The sequence below is a fragment of the Drosophila miranda genome, assembly GCF_003369915.1.
Source record: "Drosophila miranda strain MSH22 chromosome Y unlocalized genomic scaffold, D.miranda_PacBio2.1 Contig_Y1_pilon, whole genome shotgun sequence".
NCBI classification, from domain to species: domain Eukaryota; kingdom Metazoa; phylum Arthropoda; class Insecta; order Diptera; family Drosophilidae; genus Drosophila; species Drosophila miranda.
Genome location: NW_022881603.1, coordinates 45,506,032 through 45,529,877, shown reverse-complemented (window position 1 = coordinate 45,529,877; position 23,846 = coordinate 45,506,032). Strand labels below are relative to the sequence as shown.

General features: G+C 38.2%; 4 protein-coding genes and 1 long non-coding RNA gene across 8 annotated transcripts in view; 3 read left to right on the top strand and 2 right to left on the bottom strand.

Moving 5' to 3' along the window:
• Positions 1-2,234: 2,234 nt before the first annotated feature.
• LOC117189384 lies at positions 2,235-6,681 on the top strand. 3 transcript variants are annotated; one of them, XR_004473384.1, is made up of 3 exons: positions 2,235-2,506; positions 4,732-4,907; positions 6,409-6,681. It is a non-coding gene; the product is annotated as an uncharacterized LOC117189384 (long non-coding RNA). The 3 variants fall into 3 exon arrangements; XR_004473382.1 differs by having other exon boundaries at positions 2,238-2,506; positions 4,757-4,907; XR_004473383.1 differs by lacking the exon at positions 2,235-2,506 and adding an exon at positions 2,522-2,689 and having other exon boundaries at positions 4,757-4,907.
• A 24-nt stretch (positions 6,682-6,705) lies between these two features.
• Positions 6,706-23,846, top strand: part of LOC117189378 (protein Wnt-5-like) — a 134,572-nt gene continuing 117,431 nt past the window's right edge. For both annotated transcript variants that reach the window (XM_033394502.1, XM_033394503.1), the window contains exons 1-3: positions 6,706-6,823; positions 19,958-21,569; positions 22,372-22,456. In XM_033394502.1, coding sequence (XP_033250393.1) covers positions 6,708-6,823; positions 19,958-21,569; positions 22,372-22,456 — 1,813 coding nt within the window. In that variant the 5' untranslated portion in view covers positions 6,706-6,707. The remainder of the gene's footprint in view (positions 6,824-19,957; positions 21,570-22,371; positions 22,457-23,846) is intronic.
• On the top strand, positions 7,170-8,803 carry LOC117189382 (probable salivary secreted peptide). Its single transcript, XM_033394506.1, has 2 exons — positions 7,170-7,743; positions 8,359-8,803. Exons 1-2 carry the CDS (start codon positions 7,558-7,560, stop codon positions 8,533-8,535), a joined length of 363 nt encoding a protein of 120 aa, XP_033250397.1. The 5' UTR covers positions 7,170-7,557; the 3' UTR covers positions 8,536-8,803.
• Positions 11,669-12,179, bottom strand: LOC117189380. Its single transcript, XM_033394505.1, has one exon. The coding sequence runs from the start codon at positions 12,149-12,151 to the stop codon at positions 11,783-11,785; it is 369 nt and encodes a 122-aa protein (XP_033250396.1). The 5' UTR covers positions 12,152-12,179; the 3' UTR covers positions 11,669-11,782.
• Positions 12,411-12,978, bottom strand: LOC117189379. Its single transcript, XM_033394504.1, has 2 exons — positions 12,749-12,978; positions 12,411-12,682 (listed from the first exon to the last, which is right to left on the bottom strand). Exons 1-2 carry the CDS (start codon positions 12,944-12,946, stop codon positions 12,509-12,511), a joined length of 372 nt encoding a protein of 123 aa, XP_033250395.1. The 5' UTR covers positions 12,947-12,978; the 3' UTR covers positions 12,411-12,508.

The following is a 23,846-nucleotide window of genomic DNA, read 5'->3' as shown; positions in this document are numbered from 1 at the left end:
TAGGTACACGTTCCCCCGATGCTCTATCCCTTCGCGTAATCCGAACTATCTCCTCAATTGGGATATCCGAGGTTACAAGCTCCGCTAGCTGTTCCTCCGGGTAATGCCCGGGGATCCCAAAAATTAACCCTGCTTTTTGGACGAAGTGCCTAAAGATTCGGGTTGAGTACCCTTGAGCAGCGAAAACACTGTTTTCCACTAGCCCGTTTGCACACTCCGCCGACCCGCACACAATCTTGCACCTGCCATAGCCCATTCTAGCAACCTCCTCGATATCGCTAATGCCCTGTTTCAGCAGCAGATCGGATAGATCAAACTGGTTTATAGCATTTCTGGCATTATTCGCACTCATTTTGTCGATACAAACAATGTATGGGCCTTTATGCCCCTCATAATACTTGTTAACGATGATTTTGCGGTTACTTCCGTTTTTCGTACTCACGGAAGCCACACAAACCGCGTCAGTCTTCTCTCTCTCTTTCGTCGTAGAAATGTTTGATGTCATGCTTGTTGTCGTGTTCGTTGACATGTTTGTCGACACGTTCGTCGACAAGTTTGGTTTCTTGCACAGCAGTTTAGAAGCCAAAAGCTGCGGAGCCGTTTTTGCCGCCATCTTTACTCCTACCCGCATGGCGGATTTAGCTTCTCCTTCCCTTTTTTTCAGCGTTTCCATGCGAATTTTAACTCCCGTCGCCTTCTCCGTGGCCATCCTTGTCTTTCCTATGCTTGCCATGCTTCTCAGGGTCCAGACGGAGTTCCAAGAGCCGTTTTAAGAGTTATTCCGGAACGCCATGCAGTAAATTCCAGGTTTTTCGACTTAATTGATGAAGCTTTGGGAATTTCTTCGCGCCGTCTTCGTAGGCGTGTGAGGCGCCCCCAGAAGCTTCGGAAAATGTATTTTTGATTAAAACTATCAGCGAACGTCTTGAAATATGTTAATTTTTTCCTTCCGCAAACAATTTTAGGTACGCGCCATACCAGTGTTGAACAACGTTCGTTCTTTTACTATTTGACTTGCTCATATGTTTTTGGAGAAGGGCACAAAAGTGACGCTCTGATGCCATACGAGTATCGGTAACACTATCGATATCAGTAAGCATGTATACATGCGATTCCACATTGTTGAAATTGGATCAAATTTACAACAAAACAGACAGAAAGATATCAAATCAAACTTAAAGCAGAATAGATATCCAGATAATAGATATCTATAGATCCAGATGTCTGAAGCAGTTAAAAAAAAAAAAACAGTTCTTTCCGGAAAATGGCATCACGAAATCATTTCCGAGACTGCGAACCAAACTAGCTTATTTTAATCCGCAGTGCTCGCAATTGGTTTTAAGGGATTGGAGTCTGACTGAAGGCAGGATTTGTACTGATCGAAAGCATTAAAGAAGCAACGGCATAGCTGCGATTTTATGAATACTGTGGAATCTTGGAGAGCTTTAATAGAACAACAGATTCCCAGTTTAGTCCTGCGTATTTCACATATTCTTACATTGTACATATGTACATATGTAAATTCCTAACGCTATAGTATCTACTCTATGTTAATGCGATAGTCACAAGTAGTTCACATAAATTCATACATATGTGCTTTCAAGCCATATATGTAATTAACTACATACATATGTACATATGTAAAACGTCCTAACGTCCCAAGAGCTAAATACAAATACAAAATACCGAAACTCCTGGCAGATGTAATGAAAAATGTAATAAAACCGATGGAATGATTCTATCTTTTAAACATTTATTAGAAATTAAAACATCTGGTCAAAATAATAATACCGTCTAAGTGCTTCGATTTTTGTTGTACGTAGACATATACATATACGTACATACATATATGTATGTATTTATACGTCATTACTTTCAAAGATCATAGTCAATGTACCAACAGAGCCGCCTGCAACATGCTGCACAACGGGAAAAACGAGCGTAAACGTTGTCAGCTGCAGAAAGGGCCGCGGCTCTACTTGTATACCTGGTACTCCAGTGTTTTTTGTATTCAAAATTGCAGATGCCACAGATTTTCGTCCTTTGGGGTGTCGAAAGGGGCGTGCAAAATTTTTAAAATACCCTTGTAACAGTGTAATATCACAGTGTAATATACAAAATTGGATTGCTATAGCTCGTATAGTCTCTGAGATTTAGGCACTCATCGGGACTGACGGACAGACAGACATAGCTATGTATGTATGTATATCGACTCGGCTATTGATGCTGGTAAAAAATATATGTAAATACTTCGTGGGATCGGAAACTCTTCCTTCTGGGCGTAACACACAGAGACATTCACCACAAAACTAATATAGCCCTAAACTCTGCGAGTGCCGGGTATAACAAACTTTCTTTCAACTGGTGGTGGTTGGTTTTACAGCAACATTTCGACCCTGCCTGTGTTTGGATACCACGAAAGACTTCAATGCCGAACGAGTTGTGTGTTGTGTTCGAACTTGCGTTGAGGGTGGACTCTCCTCCGGTCCTCGTCGTGCTTCATACGGTTGTGGTTGATTACATACATACATACTTACATATATATGTACATACTTTTTACAAATCCAGTTCTCGTTTTGTTGTGTATGTCTATGACTATGTGTGTGCACATGTATGAATATAACGAGTGCAATATACTTCAAATTATGATTATGCTGGAGAAATAGCTTATTTCAGTGTCTACATATTTGTATGTACACAAACAAAACAATTTACATTATTTTTACAAACCCATTCATTTATGCATAGTTAAAAATGTACATCCGAAGCAAGCTGCAAGCATCCAATTAGTGAAACATTTCATAATGTATAATCAGCAGGGTCTAATACATATATTGTGCATATGCATACATATACATACATACATATGCAACTATGTGTTTTATGTTGCGCTTATTTTAATATACATACATATGTATGTAAATACTTCTGCACATTCATATGTACATATGTACATATTTACCCTGTGCGTTTATGTGTACGCACATGCGTTTCAGCCTATTGCTGTTGTAAACGAAAATTTGTGGAATCAGCTCCGCTGTTTCCTTTTAATTGATTATTCTTAACTAAATAAATTTGCATACATTTATATGAAATTCAATATTTATATATGTTTGTCATCTACATATATACATACATATATAACGAAAATAATTCACTTTTCTCTGCATATGAGATAAATGCATGTACATATGTATGTACATAAATACTACAAAATTAAGAAAAATCTGTGTCTGCTTATGTATGTATGTATGTATGTACATATATGCATACATATGTAAATAGTGGGAGGACATGAACAAACATCAATAAAACGCACAGTGCCGTCTTCATTCATCAAAAGGAAGATTTATATCTGTTTGTAATGTACATATGTACATATATATACATTTTTATATATATATACATATATACACATACACATACATACATACATATGTACATATGTACAGTGGCTCATAGCTTAAATGAACCAGAGCACGTTTTAACTCTCAAAAGTGCTATAACTTCTAAACCAACTAAAAATCAAATGTACATTTTATTTTTAGTGGTAGGTTAGGTGGTTTAGAAGTTATAACACTTTTAAGTGTGAAAAGTGTTATGGTTCATTTAAGCTATGAGCCACTGTATGTAAATTTATTTTCGTATATGTCTATTCCTTTATACATATATCATTTTATACATACATACATATGTAAAAATAAAGCTTTTTGTTTTGGTTTTGTGTGTCTGAACTTAAATATGTACACATCTACATACATATGCGCATTTTTATACCCGATACTCAAAATGAGTTGCTTGGAGTAAAACATTAGCGCCTAGATCTCAGAGACTATAAAAGCTAGAGCAACCAAATTTGGTATCCACACTCCTAATATATCGGACCGAGACGAGTTTGATTCAAAATTTCGCCACACCCCCTTCCGCCCCCGCAAAGGATGAAAATCTGGGGATATTCACAAATCTCAGAGACTATTAAGGCTAGAGTAACCAAATTTGGTATCCGCACTCCTGTTAGATCTCACTATAAAACGTTTATCTCAAAATTTCGCCCCACCCCCTTCCGCCCCCACAAAGGACGAAAATCTGTTGCATCCACAATATTGAGGATACGAGAAAACTAAAAACGCAGAATCATAGATAATAATCATATCTATCAGAGTTGCGGTGTCCACTGCAACTCACAACGTTCCCCCTCGTTTTTTAATAGGGCGGACCTGAAATATCAAGCTTTCAACTTCAAAATTGATAATTGTTTCGGTATATTTTTTCAAAATGGTACATTAAGTAGGCGTCGTTGAAGGTATCGTTTGTAAAACTCTATGGATAAACGAGATTAGAAAAACTTTTAAATAAAAACTAAACAAAAATAAAATGAACATTAAACATTTGTAAAGCTATCTATAAAAAAAATTTGGTTTGGCTCACAGCGGAAAAAGAAAGTTCAATTTTGTTGCCTAGTGCTATCAGCTATTGATGGTCAAATACAAACTATTTGACTTAGCTTCTTCAACATGTGACAGAATACAACTGAAAGATTCCTGTTGAAAGCAGTGTTGTGGACAATCTATTAGAAAATATAAAATTATAAAAATAAATATCGTTGAAAAAATATCATAGAATTTTAGTTTTGACTTTTTTTAAAGCTATTTTTTTATTTCTTAATTAATTAAATAATTAATGGATAAAATTATGTTTTAAGACTTGAACAAATTACGAAATATTATTCAGAATCATATTATGGTTCCTACATTAGGATCCGAAAGGAAACAGAGCACTGCACTGCAAGTTTATGGATTAAATGAAAGCATTCGTTTCTCTCGCTCATATCGCATGCTCGTCTCATAAGGACTGGTCTCACAGTCTTCAATGGCAGTATGGAGGAATACGATCATTAACGACGCACAGTAAGGCATACCGATTTTCAGCTTTCTAAATTAATAATTTCTGAACAAGTAAAGATATCTTCATGAAACAAACTGTATTTGAAAGAAAAATCTTTCGAAATTTAATCTGCTTAGGTAAATTATGGCACAATGTCTAAAAGCTTCAAAATAATGTTTTAAAGTTGAACTTTGTTGCCTGTGCCTTTTCCTATGTAAAATGCTCAATTTTTATTTATTTTTTATCGATAAGGTTCTTTAAATGGTAATTTTCACTATAAAATATTATTTATTTTATTTTCAACTTAAAATTATTTTTTTATAATCTGAAAGTTGTTTGAATTGTTTTGTTTCTATAAAATATTCCTCCATTTCCTGTTTAGTGGGGGGAATAACTAATAAGCTTATAATTTCTAAAGAATAACTGCTTGCCGATTTATTTTGTGATCTCACATATCTAATGGATGAAATATATGGATCTGAAGAGGCTGCCAACATGTTGAACGGGTCTTGGTTTTGCTTAATTCGCGATGTCTGGCACGTATTCATATTCCTGTTTTTTTTTTGTAATCTTTGTTTCTCGGTTTCTGGGCTTCCTCTGACATCACTAGAATTGCTAGGCTCTGATGTTCAATTAAAATTTGACCATGTGCCAGAATTTTATGAAGCGTGTTAGTTAGCTTCTTTTCAGGATATTTTTCCAGTAGCAGCTCTGCAGTCTTCGCGGCATATTCACCAAAATTGCGGGTACTTATTTTTTCTTTGCAGTTTAAAATATTTAAAATGACACCCAATTTTTTGATAATGTAAATATTCACCCCAGTTATCTCTGCAGTAATTTCGTTTTTCTCAAAAAATGTCGGTGATGAGTTTGTGTTTCCAAATCCTTGTTTGGGGCAGTCCACCTTCAGTGATAGTTTGTCTAAGAATTTTTCTGGAATAATTTTTTTCCTAGGCTTTTGTATTCTTTGATTCTTCCTCTCGCGGAAGTGAACATGCAAGTTTTAAATAATAAATACGTCCAATTCTTGCATGCAAAACCTGATCAAAAAGACAGTTTAAGGTAGAAATACTAGCCTGCATATTCATTCATAACCGACGACATAATTAAGGTAGCGCGAAATGGAAAATTATTCTAATATTGAGTGTACCTGAGCATATGGATTCATTTGTACCTAACCTTTGAGCAGTTTTTCAACTTTGATTGCACTTCACAAAGATTTTTTTGTATAAGTTCTTTGAACTATTTATTAAATTATTTATTATTAGTCTTAAAGCCCTTTCTGAGCTTCGGAGCCGTTTAGCTTCTATACCGATTTACCTGCCGCAACATCGCACGTTGTGTGAGGTTGTATCAAGTAAATCGGTGACAGACATCCCTCTTATTATAACGTATTTCTGAGATTGTAAGAAAAATAGTATTAATAGAAATTACTTATTTTTAATCGAGTTAGGACATATATTTACAACTATTAATAAATTAAATTACTTTCTAACACTATTAATCGTATCATATGTATTGCAGTTCAAAATGGCACTCATCAAATGCACGTAGCCCACAAACAAATGAAATGGATTTCAAATGTATATTTTGGATAGATAACATGTAAAAAAATCAAGGAGGAATAATTTAACGCAAAATTAACAAACTGGGGCTCCTTCGTTCAAGTTGAGCTTTACAATAACGTTTATCAAAAGATACAAAGATATAAGTTGGATTATTATGTGGTACCAATACCAACTTATCACATCAAACATTTAATTCTACAATAAGAAATTAAAAGTTTAATCGTCAAGCACAAAAAAATAAAATTCAATTTAAAAATGAATGTTTTTAAAAGGAAGCATTGCCCATTGTGGATTGTATGTTTAATTTGTGTTTTTCTGATGGCGTCGCGGACTAATGCCGCGGCTGGATCGCAAGGTGTGCCAACATGGATGTAAGTACTTTTGCTTGTATATATTTTATTAGTTATCTAAATACTCTCCAACCCTATCGTATAATTCTTTAAAATCCTGGGCTTTTACAGGTATCAATTAGTAGAGTTTTTGACACAAAAATCGTTGAATAGATCAAACATAATATACGTACATACTATTTTCCAAATGTATTTTTACGTCAAGTCATATTTATAATTGTTATTTTAAGTTGTACCTTTATGCAGTTTATAGTAGAATTTGTATTAAAGAAATTAAAATGAATGTAAATTAAAACCATGTCTGGGATGTTTTTAAAATTTGGAAACATTTTTAATAAACTTACATATAATATAATACATTGTTGATTAACTTAGTTGATAAGCTCTACAATGTGACAAAGAGAAAGTGATGCTCAACGAAATGCCTCTCATATTTAAATGGAGACTCACATGGAATGCTGTTACTCAAAACAAGCTGCCACACAACGATTTAGTTTCTAATCTGAACTTTACTTAAGCGGTACCGGCAGCCCCGTAGCGTATAATAAATTGAAAGAGCTCGTGTTAAACATGTTCTAATTTAAAAGCGCACACAAAACTGATAAGATTTTATATACATGCACATGCGCCGATAACACAAAAAAAATAAGAACTAGAAGCATCTTACTACAAATCAACACTACGTTCAATCAGCTCTATAAATAGTGCTTGTTCACTTATCAAGGAGTTTTTGTTCATAGATTATAGACGCTAAAATGGCAACGAACTACAAGAGTCTAATACGTTTGCTAGTAGTCACAAGCTGTGTGGCAACAGCCTATGCAGTATCCAGTACATGGGGAAATATTTCAAACTCAGCTCAACTTTTACATGCTGAAAACGTGGCAAACGCATCGTCTCCGGGACGATATGTTAACCATGAGATTAAATATCCGAAAAACGTAAGCATCATCGTGACATATACATATATATGTATACATAAATACATATGAATGTATATATATGTACTAATATATGTTCTGTCCGATTTCCTGTTTTTGTGTGTGTTGTCAACATCCAGCCCTGGCGGAAACATACTGGAAAATAGCTTAGTGTCTTTTTAGTGTCTTAAAAAGTATATAATTCCAACATTTTCTGAGCAAAAAATTGCAAAAATATTTTAATAATTCAGATAAAAAATCACATGAGTCAGAAAATACAGATTCGTAAAACAGCGATCAATAGGTCCCGTTTTATATTTCGAAGCAGCAAAACGTTTTCTTGATTACGAGTCTTAGGTTTTGATCTAAAATGTTCGCATGCTCGCCAGTGCATCAGAAACTTAAATCTTTCATTTATATCTTTATCCAGTGTTTCCGAGGTAGACATTTTTTCCTCGAAGCCCCCACATTAAAATCTACATATAAGCAGAGAATTACAATAAATAAACTTATATGAGAAAGCTAGTTAACATACAAATTCAAGCACGAACGATAATAGGCCTTGTGTAAAAATGTATACAACTTTTTCGCGCTTCTTTCCCACAAAATATATATTTCGGTTTCCATACACTACAGGGCATTGGTAACGGGAGAATCATTACGGGAATACGGGCGTTCGACCAGGTGACGAATAGCACGGGTGGACATGCTACAATTTACTCTGGAGGTCCCGGTTTCAACTTTGTACACATCAAGCTTCAATCTCAGTACAACTATGGCCTTATATTTCGAGTTGAAATTTACGGAAAATAAAACTAGTATCCAAATTGATTATAGCCCATAAGTAAATAAATAACAAAACGCGTAAAATAAAATAGTAAGGAATCTTGAAAAAAAAATCTTTTGTTTCTTTTATCATGACCCATTAAAATAAGGATTCTTTTTGCGCAAGAATCACAGTACAATACAACTACACAGAGTCATTTTACAGATAGTCATTTCATAATTATCCTTTTTTTATTGACTGTAATGTAATATGTACATACTATATAAGAACATTTCTGCCAATTGTCATATAATTTAATTATATATAATATTTTTTTCTTGATTATTTTTATAATTATGTTTATAATATAAGAGAGATAATATTTCTTATACTTTTACATTTAATAGGCAGCAAAAATATCACTCAATAAATAAATATTAAATATTCCCAGTTTGGCGTTTTGGAAACTTAAGCTAAAAGACCACTTCTATTTTTGGTAGCGTAGAGTCAGGTCATATTTAGGCTTTTATCTTAGAATCCGTACTTTTGATTGTTGTTTTGCTAAATACTTAATTAATTACTTACATAACTACTATGCAAATAGGAATACATCTTTTTTAAATTTTCACTTTTTATACCCGATACTCAAAATGAGTATTGGGGCATATTAGATTTGTGGTAAAAGTGGATGTGGGTAACGTCCAGAAGGAAGCGTTTCCTACCCCATAAAGTATATATATTCTTGATCAGCATCAATAGCCGAGTCGATTGTGCCCTGTCTGTCTGTCCGTCTGTCCGTCCGTCCGTCCGTCCGTCCGTCTGTCCGTCCCCTTCAGCGCCTAGTGCTCAAAGACTATAAGAGCTAGAGCAACGATGATTTGGATCCAGACTTCTGTGATATGTCACTGCTACAAGAATATTTCAAAACTTTGCCCCGCCCACTTTTGCCCCCACAAAGGGCGAAAATCCGCAATTTCGACGATACGAGAAAACTAAAAACGTAGAATCATAGAAGATAACTATATCTTCTAGAGTGCAAAATCTGAACCAGATCGTATAATTATTATGGCCAGAATCAAGAAAACAATTTCATTCTTTCTCGCTCTGTCTCTCTCTAACACACAGGTTTCATGGTCGGTTTTGCCAATTGCAAAATATGAGTTCAAGGATCTCAGAACCCATAAGAGCTAGAGCAACCAAATTTGGTATCCACACTCCTGTGATATCGGACCTTGACCGTTTTGTGTCAAAATTTCGGCAAACCCCCTTTCGCCCCCGCAAAGGACGAAAACCTGGGGCATCCACAAATCTCAGTGACTATTAACTCTAGAGTAACCAAATTTAGTATCCGCACTCCTGTTAGATCTCACTATTAAACGTATATATCAAAATTTCGCCCCACCCCCTTCCGCCCACACAAAGGACGAAAATCTGTTGCCTCCACAATATTGCAGATTCGAGAAAACTAAAAACGCAGAATCATAGATAACGACCATATCTATCAGATTGCTGAATCTGGATCAGATAATTTGTATAGCCAAAAGGAACAAATCAATTTGCACTGGCTACGCAGCGCCCGACGTCACGCTCAGACTGATTTTCTGTCTCTCTCGCACGCACTGTTTGTCGCGTCGTTTAATATTACCGACGTCTGCCGGAGGAGAGCCATACTGACTTAGTATCGGGTATAACTGTAGAGTTGCGGTGTCCGCAGCAGCTCACAACGTTCCCCATCGTTTTTAATGATTTTTATACCCGATACTCAAAATGAGTATTGGGGTATATTAGATTTGTGGTAAAAGTGGAGATGTGTGTAACGTCCAGAAGGAATCGTTTCCGACCCCATAAAGTATATATATTCTTGATCAGCATCAATAGCCGAGTCGATTGAGCCATGTCTGTCTGTCCGTCCGTCCGTCTGTCCGTCTGTCCGTCCGTCCGTCTGTCCGTCCCCTTCAGCGCCTAGTGCTCAAAGACTATAAGAGCTAGAGCAACGATGTTTTGGATCCAGACTTCTGTAATATGTCACTGCTACAAAAATATTTCAAAACTTCGCCCCGCCCACTTCCGCCCCCACAAAGAACGAAAATCTGTGGCATCCACACGTTTAAAGATACGAGAAAACCAAAAACGCAGAATCGTAGAGAATGACCATATCTTTTAGACTGCTGAATCTGAATTGGATCGTATTATTATTATAGCCATCATCAAGAAAACAATTTCATTTTTTCTCGCCCTGTCTCTCTCTAAAACACACGTAGCATAGCCGGCTTTGCTTAGAGTAAAACATTAGCGCCTAGATCTCAAAGACTATAAAAGCTAGAGCAACCAAATTTGGTATCCACATTCCTAATATATCGGACCGAGACGAGTTTGTTTCAAAATTTCGCCACACCACCTTCCGCCCCCGCAAAGGACGAAAATCTGGGGATATTCACAAATCTCAGAGACTATACACGATAGAGTAACCAAATTTGGTATCCGCACTCCTGTTAGCTCTCACTATAAAACGTATATCTCAAAAATTTCGCCCACCCCCTTCCTCAGACTGATTTTCTGTCTCTCTCGCACGCACTCTTTGTCGTGTCGTTCAATATTAGCGGCGTCTGCCGGAGGAGAGCCATACTGACTAAGTATCGGGCATAAATGTAGAGTTGCGGTGTCCGCAGCAACTCACATCGTTCCCCCTCGTTTATTATCAATTTGTTACATTTTGTAGTACGAACGTAACGTTACTCCTGAAGGGAAATCCTAATACATGAAAGTGAATTTTTTAGCGTTTGTGAAAATGTTCTTCAGAAACAACCTTTTTTGTCGAGTATTTCTCAATTCGAAGTCTTGAAGATATATAATGATGTAGTGAATATAATGATCCGATTTTTTAATATTTTTTGCTGGATGGTTTGGTCTTTGGTAAGTAACAATATAACAATATTGATCTACGTAAAATCGTTGCAAAATTGCGCAACATAGTTCTTCTAAGTACAACCAATCGAGTATACGAGTATATGTACATAAGAATACTTCTGTACATATGTACATGCATGTAGGTAGAAATTATAATGTTAAAGTTGTTACAGTTTATTGCTGGCAAAGTATTGCACCTAACATTTATATGTCCTTCTTAAATGTATTCTTAATAATATCAGCATATTTTTTTACGTTTTTTATTTTTTATTAGAACAAAAAACTAACTAAGCCTTGTCTAATCTACTCAATACACTTAAAATGTGTAAGATCATCGCGGAAAAATAACTATTAGTGAGATATTTTACCATAGAGTTTATCATTCGATCATGCTCCATATATTTCCACTTGAGATTTAATTCCGGATCCTCTTAAAGAAGTAAATTTGATTGTCACTGTCGTGTCACCTACACCGCCAGAAGTGATCTCCGCAGTTGCACCGCGCATGCGTTTTAGATCCGTAATGTGTATATAACTTATAGTTTTGGCGGTGCCCGCCTGGGTCAGCGTATATGTTTTAGTTGTGGTTTGCAGCAGCATCTTTGTTTTAGTTATGACCTCGCGTGCAATCAGGGTATCAGTTGTTAATTTAGTACCCCACGTATAATCGTTACCTTCGCTACTACTGCCGCCTAGACCGTTGATCAAACAGACATAGGAGCCTAGTAGCAACAAGAACACACTGCTGAAGTACATTTTAACAGAAGTGAGTTCCGGTAGTGTTTTGAAGACGGAAGAATGAATACTGATGCGAATGACAAGACAGCCTTTCGTTTTTATAGGGCCGGCGTGATTAAAAAATTGTTATTCGATGATGACCTACTTCGATAATAAAATTGTGTCTCCAACACCTGCAGCATATCTCAAAAGTCCATAAATGCTAGCTTTCCACACTATGTAGAAACTCTTGTAACGGCTCTTTGCTGTTATCGGTGTAACATAAAAAAACAAAACATTTTATTGCTGCGTATCTCATTTATTATGGAGAAAGTAAAGTGGAATACTATACATCATAATAGTTGGTGTGGTGTTAAATTTTAAATTTGTTATACTTTATCGGCCCCATATTTCAACAACATCGTTAATGCCATAGCCACGCACTGATTTAAATAAAATTGTAGTACCCTTCGAACCAGGGCCACCGCTTATAAGCTCGGCAGTGGCTCCATTATTTTTCTTTTTGTCAGTGATTTGAATGGCAGTAATAGTTAACTCGTCTAGGTTGTCCTGCAATTAAACAAAAACACTTGATTGTTTAGAGATATTGCCTAACTTAATAGGTATTTAACCTACCGACTGTTTAAAAACATATTTCTTAGTTTGTACCAGACCAACAAAAAATGCTTTCTTGACTGTATCCTTGGCTAGCTTGTAGTCATTGGCCCCAATTTCGCCCCAGAGGTAGTTGTTAGTGGCACACACCGGTTCCTGGAAAGCGACGAATAAGACGAAAGCTACTGTCACTACAAAAGCTACGGAACTTTGCCTCATTTTGAGAATTTCGCTGAATCTGCAAAACTTTTCAAACTGCAACGCAACAAATCTTACACGTACCTTTTATTTATAGCGCTATACTCTATACTCTGAACTAGTTTGATAGTACAAACATATACTCGACTTGCGAATGCGATCTCCGATATTCAGACTGGAGTATATCCACTAATCTGATTTCTTTATAATTTTGGGATTGCAACAGAAAAACTGTCTATAGGAATTACAATTATTTTTCTGACAAAAAAAAAATTAACAGCTATCTCTTAAATTTCTTAATTGCCTTTTCAATTTCAATTAGGGATTTTAAATATCAAACAAAACGGTCCTAAAGCCCTCTGGCTTTGGCTCCAAATTTTGTTAGATCTCGCTGTTAAAAGTGTATATATATGTACATATGTCAAAAACGATTCATTCTGCCCTTTTCAGACACACGTAACATAAGCCACAATACGAGTTACGGGGTATAAATATAATGCTACATTTTACCTAAATTGTATTATTCAGGGTTCAAATTAATTAAGAAACTTTATCTTATCGAAAATAGAGACAACGAGGGGGAACGTTGTGAGTTGCTGCGGACACCGCAACTCTACGGTTATACCCGATACTAAGTCAGTATGGCTCTCCTCCGGCAGACGCCGCTAATAATAAACGACACGACAAAGAGTGCGTGCGAGAGAGACAGAAAATCAGTCTGAGCGTGACGTCGGGCGCTTCGTAGCCACTGCAAATTGATTTGTTCCTATTGGCTATAAAAATGATCTGATCTGATCCAGATTCAGCAATCTGATAGATATGGTCATTATCTATGATTCTGCGTTTTTAGTTTTCTCGAATGTGCAATATTGTGGATGCAACAGATTTTCGTCCTTTGTGTGGGCGGAAGGGGGTGGGGCGAAACTTTGAGATACACGTTTTATAGTAAGATCTAACAGGAGTGCGGATACCAAATTTGGTTACTCTAGCGTTAATAGTCTCTGAGATTTTTGAATATCCCCAGATTTTCGTCCTTTGCGGGGGCGGAAGGGGGTGTGGCGAAATTTTGAAACAAACTCGTCTCGGTCCGATATATTTGGAGTGTGGATACCAAATTTGGCTGCTCTAGCTTTTGTAGTCTCTGAGATCTAGGCGCTAATGTTTTACTCTAAGCAAAGCCGCCTATGCTACGTGTGTGTTAGAGAGAGACAGGGCGAGAAAAAATGAAATTGTTTTCTTGATGCTGGCTATAATAATAATACGATCCAATTCAGATTCCGCAGTCTGAAAGATATGGTCATTCTCTACAATTCTACGTTTTTGGTTTTCTCATATCTTTAAAATTGTGGATGCCACAGATTTTCGTCCTTTGTGGGGGCGGAAGTGGGCGGGGCGAAGGTTTGAAATATTTTTGTAGCAGTGACATATCACAGAAGTCTGGATCTAAATCATCGTTGCTCTAGCTCTTATAGTATTTGAGCACTAGGCGCTGAAGGGGACGGACAGACGGACAGACGGACGGACGGACAGACAGACAGGGCTCAATCGACTCGGCTATTGATGCTGATCAAGAATATATATACTTTATGGGGTCGGAAACGATTCCTTCTGGACGTTACACACATCCACTTTTACCACAAATCTAATATACCCCAATACTCATTTTGAGTATCGGGTATAAAAATATTAATTGCTACAGCAAAACATGGCAAGCTTTAATAGAAAAATTAAAAGTAAAACGAGGGGGAACGTTGTGAGTTGCTGCGGACACCTCAACTCTACAGTTATACACGATACTTAGTCAGTATGGCTCTCCTCCGGCAGCCGCCGCTAATATTGAACGACACGACAAAGAATGCGTGCGAGAGAGACAGAAAATTAGTCTGAGCGTGACGTCGGGCGCTGCGTAGCCACTGCAAATTGATTTCTTGCTTTTGGCTACAAAAATGATCCGATCTGATCCAGATTCAGCAATCTGATAGATATGGTTATTATCTATGATTCTGCGTTTTTAGTTTTCTCGAATGTGCAATATTGTGGATGCAACAGATCCTTTGTGGGGGCGGAAGGGGGTGTGGCAAAATTTTGAGATATACGTTTTGTAGTGAGATCTAACAGAAGTGTGGATACCAAATTTGGTTACTCTAGCCTTAATAGTCTCTGAGATTTGTGGATGCCCCAGATTTTCGTCCTTTGCGGGGGCGGAAGGGGGTGTGGCGAAATTTGGACACGAAACGGACAAGGTCCGATATCACAGGAGTGTGGATACCAAATTTGGTTGCTCTGGCTCTTATAGGTTCTGAGATCCTTGAACTCATATTTTGCAATTGGTAAAACCGACCATGAAACCTGTGTGTTAGAGAGAGACAGAGCGAGAAAGAATGAAATTGTTTTCTTGATTCTGGCTATAATAATTATACGATCTGGTTGAGATTTTACACTCTAGAACATATAGTCATCCTCTACGACTCTGCGTTTTTGGTTTTATCGTATCTTTAAAAATGTGGATGCCACAGATTTTCGTCCTTTGTGGGGCGGAAGTGTGCGGGGCGAAGTTTTGAAATATTTTTGTAGCAGTGACATATCACAGAAGTCTGGATCCAAAACATCGTTGCTCTAGCTCTTATAGTCTTTGAGCACTAGGCGCTGAAGGGGACGGACAGACGGACAGACGGACGGACGGACGGACGGACGGACGGACGGACAGACAGGGCTCAATCGACTCGGCTATTGATGCTGATCAAGAATATATATACTTTATGGGATCGGAAACGATTACACACATCCACTTTTACCACAAATCTAATATACCCCAATACTCATTTTGGGTATCGGGTATAAAAAAACAAAGTTCGCTGCTTAGAATTTTGTATACCCTTGAAGTCTGATGACCATTTAAGGTTATTTTATCTACTAAAATAAATTCAAGTTATTCTTAATGTTCATTAAAATAGTAGTGGCGCAACTCACCACTTTCAAAACCCTTTTGATACATTTCTAGACTACCAAATTAAAGAAGTCATACTTCATACGTCATACGGAACATAAGTTGGGCAGTAAACAGCTTCAACCCGTTTAAATCGCCAGGCCCGGACCAGGTAATCCCGGCCCAACTTCAGAAGGCCGGGGAGACGGCCATCAACTGGCTACATAGTATCTTCAGGAAGATACTGGCGGTATGTACAATACCGCAAGCGTGGCTTAAGGCTAGAATAGTTTTCATCCCTAAAGCAGGCAAAGCCTCACACTCAACACCGAAAGACTTTAGACCAATCAGTTTATCGTCTTTCCTAATCAAAACCTTTGAGAGACTTATCGGGTTACAATTACGGACTACCATAAGTCCCCAGCTGTACTCAAGTGCGCAGCATGCCTACCGGAAAGGGAAATCCACTGAAACGGCACTTCACAAAGTGATCTCGAGTGTAGAAAAATCCCTTCATCTCAAAGAATACTCACTAATAGCTTTTCTCGATATCGAGGGAGCCTTCAACAACGTCACACCGGGCGCCATTACAGAAGCCCTGACTGACCTGGGGGTGGACCGTCACTTGGTGATGCTCATTGATCAATTGCTCATACGCAGGACGGTGACATCATCGATGGGATCGTCCACCCAGTCAAGGTATGTCAACAGAGGAACCCCGCAAGGGGGAGTTCTGTCTCCTCTTCTATGGAACATTGCAGTCAATAAGATTCTATGCGACCTGGAAGAGGGGGGCTGTAAAGTAGTGGCATACGCGGATGACGTTGCAATTATCTTTGCGGGGAAATACCCCCAAACACTATGCGACCTAATGACCGCAAAGCTTGCTCGATTGTCCGAATGGACAGAATCGCGCGGATTGGGACCAAATCCCTCGAAAACGGAACTCGTGTTATTCACAAAAAAATACAAGGTCCCGCCCCTCAACCCCCCAACACTAAACGGATACAGGCTCTCCTTCAGCGACAGTGCCAGTTACTTAGGGTTGGTAATTGACAAAAAGCTTAGCTGGAACCTGAATGTCAAGGATAGAGTGAGGAAGGCAACGACAGCACTCTATACTTGCAAAAAAGCTATCGGCCTAAAGTGGGGCATGAACCCAAGCATAGTCCGATGGATATATCTGGCAATAGTCAGACCTATAATACTCACGGAGTTACTCTCTGGTGGCCTGCCCTAACAAAAAGGACAATCACCAATCAGCTGGGCAAGGTTCAGCGAACAGCCGCCCTCTGCATCAGTGGAGCTCTTCGAACTACACCAAATGATGCGCTAAACGCCATGTTATGCCTTCAGAGCCTTGACTTTGCAGGAAAGGAGCGGGCAGAAATGGCAGCAATACGTCTTAGGGACTCTGAACAATGGGTACCCCAGAACATAGCTCACTCATCTATACTAAATAAAAACAACATGGTCCCAGCAAGAACGGACTATCAAGTTCCAATGGAGCACACGGAGACTCCATTCAGCCTAATCATCCCTCATAGAGACGATTGGCTCGAGGGACTCCCTGGCCCAGACGGGGCCATAAGCATCTTCACGGATGGCTCAAAACTGGACGGCAGGGTTGGAGGAGGAATCTACTCTGAACAACTTAACATAAGGCAATCTTTCAGGCTTCCGGATCACTGTAGCGTCTTCCAAGCGAAAGTTACAGCAATCAGGGAGGCTCTGTACTGCCTTCACACGGTTACCACCACGGCAACCAATCTAAACATCTACAGCGACAGCCAAGCTGCGATCAGATCACTTAACGCGATCTCCTCGAACTCGGCTACTGTGGCGAAGTGCCGCAGATCTCTTCATGAGATGGCTCAGCAATTTGCTATCAGCCTTATATGGGTCCCGGGCCACCGGGATATCGAGGGCAACTGCATAGCGGACGAGCTGGCCAGATCTGGCACTACAACCCCCCTTCTCCAAGATAAGGAGGATATTTGTATGCCTATGGCCACCTGCAAGCTCATCATAAAGGAGCAGTACTCGCGACTGATAGACAACAAGTGGCAAATAGGGCCACGTTGTCGCACAGCTCGGCAAACATGGCCGACCATAGATAAGAAGCGCACCTCAGAGCTCTGCAAACTAGGCAGGGAAAGGTGCAGCGCAGTCATACGTTCCCTCACAGGACACTGGCTAGTAGGCACCCACGTAAACAGGCTGGGTGCCCCATACAATGATTTCTGCCGCAGCTGCAGAGACGAGGACGAGGAGGAAACAGCGGAACACCTGTTCTGTTCCTGTCCAGCTCTCAGCGGAAGGAGGCTGCATCACTTGGGCTCTGCCTTTCTGAACGACATCTCGGAGATGTCCACGCTATGTCCCAGAAAGATCGTCAACTTTATAAGGGCATCTGGATGGGATAACTGTTGACATGAAGTCTCATCTGCAGGGAGGGAATGATCCCAAGCGGTATCACAACGGGCCGAAACCGGCCTAAGTGTGCTGGGCTCCGAGCGAGCTTGGCGGCCGTCTCTACCTAACCTAACCTAACCTACTTCTTTAAAAAGCCTGAAATTAAGTATTCCACCTCTTTGTCTTTAACGACCGTAATATTCGTAAAAGCTGCTGTTCATTGAAATAACAGCGCTGGGTGTAGTTATTTAAAAAATCAAAATTGTAAAATATCACCATCAATATATGTAATTATTAAATATTTTGATGAAAACAATTTTTGGACATGGCACCATCTACTTTTCCTTTTGGAGCGTAAAAGTAATCATTGCTTTATCCAGAAGAAGAGGCCTAAGAGCTAGACGAAAAAATAAAGGCAGAAGTAAGAAGTCGAAATCTTATGAGGGTATATCAAATGAATATATCAAACTGCAAATCCATCTACCAAAGCCGAGTTTGGGAAGTGGTTTAAAAAGTATTGACTCAAATACCAATCAAGAGTCGGCAGGACCTTATGCTAGGCCGTTGCAGTGAAAAAAATGTATTGAAAAGTAAGAAAGCGTATAAAATGTAAGTAGCTTAGATTATCTTAGAAGATTGGGTTCAAGCGTCACACACATAATTATAATTAATAATTATACTAATAATTATATGAAATGCATCTCGTAAAATAATAATACAAAAAAAATGTTCTGGATTTACGAAAAATTAAGTTCTGTGTATGAAAACGATGATCCTTAGATCATCCCTCTGTAAACCGGATTATCTTAGCAAGATAAGTTGCTATGATGTTAACCATGTTACTGCCAGTTACTTTAAGCATTGTGTTGACTTCGATATGTAAAGGAAGAATCCTGTTCCTGGGACCTTGCTAGTCAAGTTTCCATTAATTGACCATTTCGCCTCTATCAGGGCCTATAGGGCTCCGTTCTTACGTCGTGTTTACAGTGTGCTAGATGAAAAGAAATATGTTTCTAAAAACACGACAATATTTTTTTCAATTGTAGAGCTTTTTCCGAAATTCTTGAATTTAATGGAGCTCGGATAGCTTAAATGTTAATGAGAGAGTTTTCCGAAACAGTATATTTAAATAAATATATATACCTATATACTTGCATATACTTTAAACCAACATAGGAAACGTTGGAAAAAGTAATATCCTTAAATTTTCACAAAAAGGGAATTCCTCTAAATGTTTGTTATCTGCAATTGCTCTGACCAGTAAATTTTCTTCCAGTTACATATGTACATATGTATACACAAAAAAAAAAACGAAAGAGAAACAAACACATACACGTACATACATATTATTATGCTCTTTCTTGTTTTCGCATGGTTTCTTGCTGTTTTTGAGTTATGTGGGTTCTTATCTATTTGTGTAAGAAAATGTACAATTTTAGATTTTTAAACAGTGTTATTTCAAAACCCTGTAAAAAAGACCGTGTAAAAACAGGTTTAGGTGTACCGGCAAACTAACTTTCAACAAGGGGTTAAAGATTCCGTTGGAGATTCGAGTAATTGGGTTGACTTATCGGAGTGCTGCGCGCTGTGCATTGATCTTATTTATATATAATTGTATATTTTTTTTAACATATTAGATCTAAATGGTTGTTGTTTTTATCCAATAAGTGACGCGTTGTTTTTCTTTGTAGGTGTCTTGGACTAAGATCGCCATTTATTGAATTTGGAAGTCAAGAGGAACAGCTGGCGAATACAAGTATTCCTCTTAATATCACTAAAGATGAACAAGCATATATGCATCAAGAGGGTCTGCGTAAACTTGGTACTTTTATAAAACCTGTAGATTTGCGAGACTCTCAGACTGGTTTTGTAAAAGCAGATCTCACTAAAAGACTGACAAATGATCCGCCAAGATCTCGCCGGATTCATCCGATACAGGAAGAAATGGATCAGAAACAAATTGTACTTCTTGATGATGATACTGATGAAAATGGTCTGCCCGCTAGCTTAACTGATGAGGATCGCAAGTTTATAGTGCCAATGGCACTAAAAAATGCATCACCTGATCCTGGGTGGCTTGATTCTGCCTCTTCCCATCCACCAGTTGTAAAATCGACATTCGTAGCCGCTTCCAATACACAACGTCGAGCCACGCAAATAGCACATAGCAGTACATCGACGAAACTAGAAGTGGACCCTACTTCCAATATAGACGATTTGAAGAAGCACATACTATTCTTGCACAATATGACTAAAACCAATACAAACTTTGAGTCAAAGTTTGTTAAATTCCCAAGCTTGCAAAAAGACAAAGCTAAGCAGTCTGCTGGTTCACCAACGAACGTGAAACGTCCGCCTAGACCGGTTTTCCAATATGCAGCGCCGATAGCGCCGCCCACACGCAAAGTTCCGCACGGCGCACATACTCCAGGTCAACAGCCGTTTGGCGGTTACTACCATAACGATGAAGATATAAATACTTTGTCGTCTTTTCTTAAACCAGTTGCGGATACCAATGATTCTGCTCAAAGCGATGGGAATAGAAAGTTGGATAATATTCCCATAGTGCCTCAAGTACACTTGTTGAATGAGGATGAGTCAACGACCCGGTCAACCACTGAAGAGACAGTGCCCACCATAGTAAGTCCAGGAAATTTGGAACCGGCACGCACAACGAAGCGCCCGGCTTGTCTTCGTAATCCAGAATCACCAAAATGTATACGTCAGCGGCGACGAGAAGAGCAACAGCGCCAACGGGAACGAGATGAGTGGTTTCGAGGTCAATCAGAATACATACAACCTCGGTTTCAGCCTATCATACAAACGATCAATAATACTAGACGTTTCGCTGTCTCTATTGAGATACCAGATTCCTTTAAAGCACATTCCGCCTTGACTTCACCATTCGACGAAGCAGAGGATGAAAGGCTGAATCGTATGAAGCGCTCGCAACCAAGCGGTCAGAAAGCCATGAAAGAAATCACTGAAGGCTCAGCTGAAAAGAAATTTGATAAACTGGCTCGTGAAACTGATTATTTCGACCGAGATATTGTGATGACATCGGCAGATGTCGCAAGTGAAAGCGATTTCCTGATCGCTAAGATGACTCAAAACGGCTTGGTATCACCTAAAGAACAGTACAATGATACAACTTCAAGACTAAATGCCTACTCAGAAAAAATAGACCTAAATCCTAATAGCTGTTATAAAATCAATGGCTTAAGCTACGGCCAGAAAAAACAATGTGTAAAGCATACTAGTGTTATGCCAGCGATTAGTCGTGGTGCCCGTGCAGCTATTCAAGTAAGTATGCAACAAAAGTGGTTACATCCTAATGTATGTAACTATTATTGCTGCATATTAAAGTATGCAGTACATGTGCATATATTGAACATAATATGGGCTAAGATAAAAAATCTAAATATACACCCAGAGACAAAAAAAAAAAACAATATATATAAACTTTGAAAAAAGGGAGTCTAAATTTAATTTAAATAAATAAAACGACTTTATACAACCATCACTCAATTTTACCCGTAATTTTCGAGCGAACAAGAAAAAAGTCAAATTTAATTCAAAGTTTTTTGTTTTTTTAATAGTAATTAATTAATCTTTTTCGGTATCAATCTTGACCATGGGAAAAAACTTTATAATGTAAAAACGAGCTTCAGGATTGGCTTGAAAATTATGTTGAGATAGTATCAGAGGTGCCGCAATGTTTTGCAAATTATATTTCGGCTCGAACTGTTTAACGTCGCTCAGAGGAGGTAGTTTAAGTGGCAAGGTAAAACATATCAAAATTTAAAACATGTTGGGGTGATTCTGAATAATTACGCCCTATATCCTCGGATATGTATGTATTTTTTAAATTAACTGCTGGTTTTCATATTTTTGTCCGCATATTTATAATAGAAGTCAAGGAAAAAATTCAATGGAGATTTCATGCTCATTTTAATTCCCCATCTGCCACACTATCAACCAATTATCATTTTAGTTCAATCGTAAACCAAACCAGCAAATAACAAAAATTACTTCGGACTTGTTCTTCGACAAATTTTTCATATCACTATAAGATTTTAAGATTTTCTTTGTTTTTATTTATCAGGAGTGCCAATTTCAATTTAAAAGTCGTCGCTGGAACTGCAGTACAACTAACGATGAAACCGTTTTTGGTCCCATGACAAGTTTAGGTGAGTATTTTAAATAAAATTTAATTCCTTTAAAGTCAAAACGGTACTTACTATATTCTTAGCTATGTTCCAGAATTAGTAGTCAGATCAACACAAAAAAATTTCGATCAACATTAATAAAACCTTCAAATAAGCATTGAATGAATTTTGATTGAAGAGTGGAGGCATCCAACAATCGTTTGAATAAGAAATGGTTGCATAGAGTTTTTAACTAGTCCAATGCAAATTTCGGTTCGAATTTAGTTCTTGTTTCTAAAAAAAGCGTTCTCCTGAACGCTTGGAATTTGAAGCAGGTCTAATGATAAGTCGTCTGCCTGCTGGTGTTGTCGCGTGCTGTGACGAATAAAATTGCCAATTACATTTTGGCTTCGTCCGATTCTTTTAGCGATTTCAAGCTGATTTAGGCCTGAATTTATATAACCTTTTATTTGACATTTTTCAAAGTGATTTAAATGACTGCAACTTGCAAACAAAAAATGACTTCGTTTAATAAGCGATAAGGACGTCAAAATGCAATAGTGCACTTGAACCTATTCAGATGAGCTAGAATAACATTCGCAGTTTGTTGGGTCAAATTCATAGAAACAGTGCGTCTTTTGATTTCGACGCCATAGCATTTACCGAAACCTGGCTTAACTCTTCTGTCAATGATCATGAAATTTTCATTGATAGTTACACTATTTATAGAAAGGACCGCCCATCTTTTGCAGGTGGGGTTCTGATTGCAGTCAAATCCGTTTTCTCATCTGAGTTTTTCCCATTCAATAACATCCATGGAATTGAATTTGTTGCAGTCAAAGCTCTTGTTGGCTCGACATTTTTCTATTTAACCTGCTCTTACATTCCTCCCAGGTCTGATGCTGAGCTTTACTTACACCACCTCTCAGCAATTAATACTGTCGTATCTGCATTAGGTTACAATGATCATATTATTGTCATGGGGGACTTTAACCTCCCATTTCTTTCTTGGCTGCCTTGCGATGACGCTAATCTGTTGTTTCTCCATTTCCACGATGACTTTATCAATGGGCTAACGGATATTTCCCTTGTCCAAATTAATGCCGTTAAAAACATTAGGGGCAGACTTCTTGACCTCATGTTTGTTAACGATGCTTCTCTTGCTACGGTATCCAGAGCAAGCCAATATCATTCCCTGAAGATCCTTACCATCCAACTTTGTCGATATCCCTTAAGTGTACCCGATCTGGTGGTGCTGACAATTCCATGGCTCCTTGTCACATAAAGTGTTTTCGCAAAACAAACTTTATCGATTTAGATCTACATCTCTCGCGTTTTGATTGGTCGTTTCTTTATTCATTACCGAACATAGATGCAACTGTTAGCTCGTTTTATAGCTCTATGTACTCCGTCCTTAATACATTTGTTCCAG

Excerpts from the sequence above, each read along its gene's own strand:
- LOC117189382 (XM_033394506.1), top strand. The coding sequence starts at position 7,558 with ATGGCAACGAACTACAAGAGTCTAATACGTTTGCTAGTAGTCACAAGC. Across the intron at positions 7,744-8,358 it reads AGATTAAATATCCGAAAAAC|GGCATTGGTAACGGGAGAAT; the intron begins GTAAGCATCATC and ends CATACACTACAG.
- LOC117189380 (XM_033394505.1), bottom strand. The coding sequence starts at position 12,151 with ATGTACTTCAGCAGTGTGTTCTTGTTGCTACTAGGCTCCTATGTCTGT.
- LOC117189379 (XM_033394504.1), bottom strand. The coding sequence starts at position 12,946 with ATGAGGCAAAGTTCCGTAGCTTTTGTAGTGACAGTAGCTTTCGTCTTA. Across the intron at positions 12,683-12,748 it reads AATATGTTTTTAAACAGTCG|GACAACCTAGACGAGTTAAC; the intron begins GTAGGTTAAATA and ends GTTTAATTGCAG.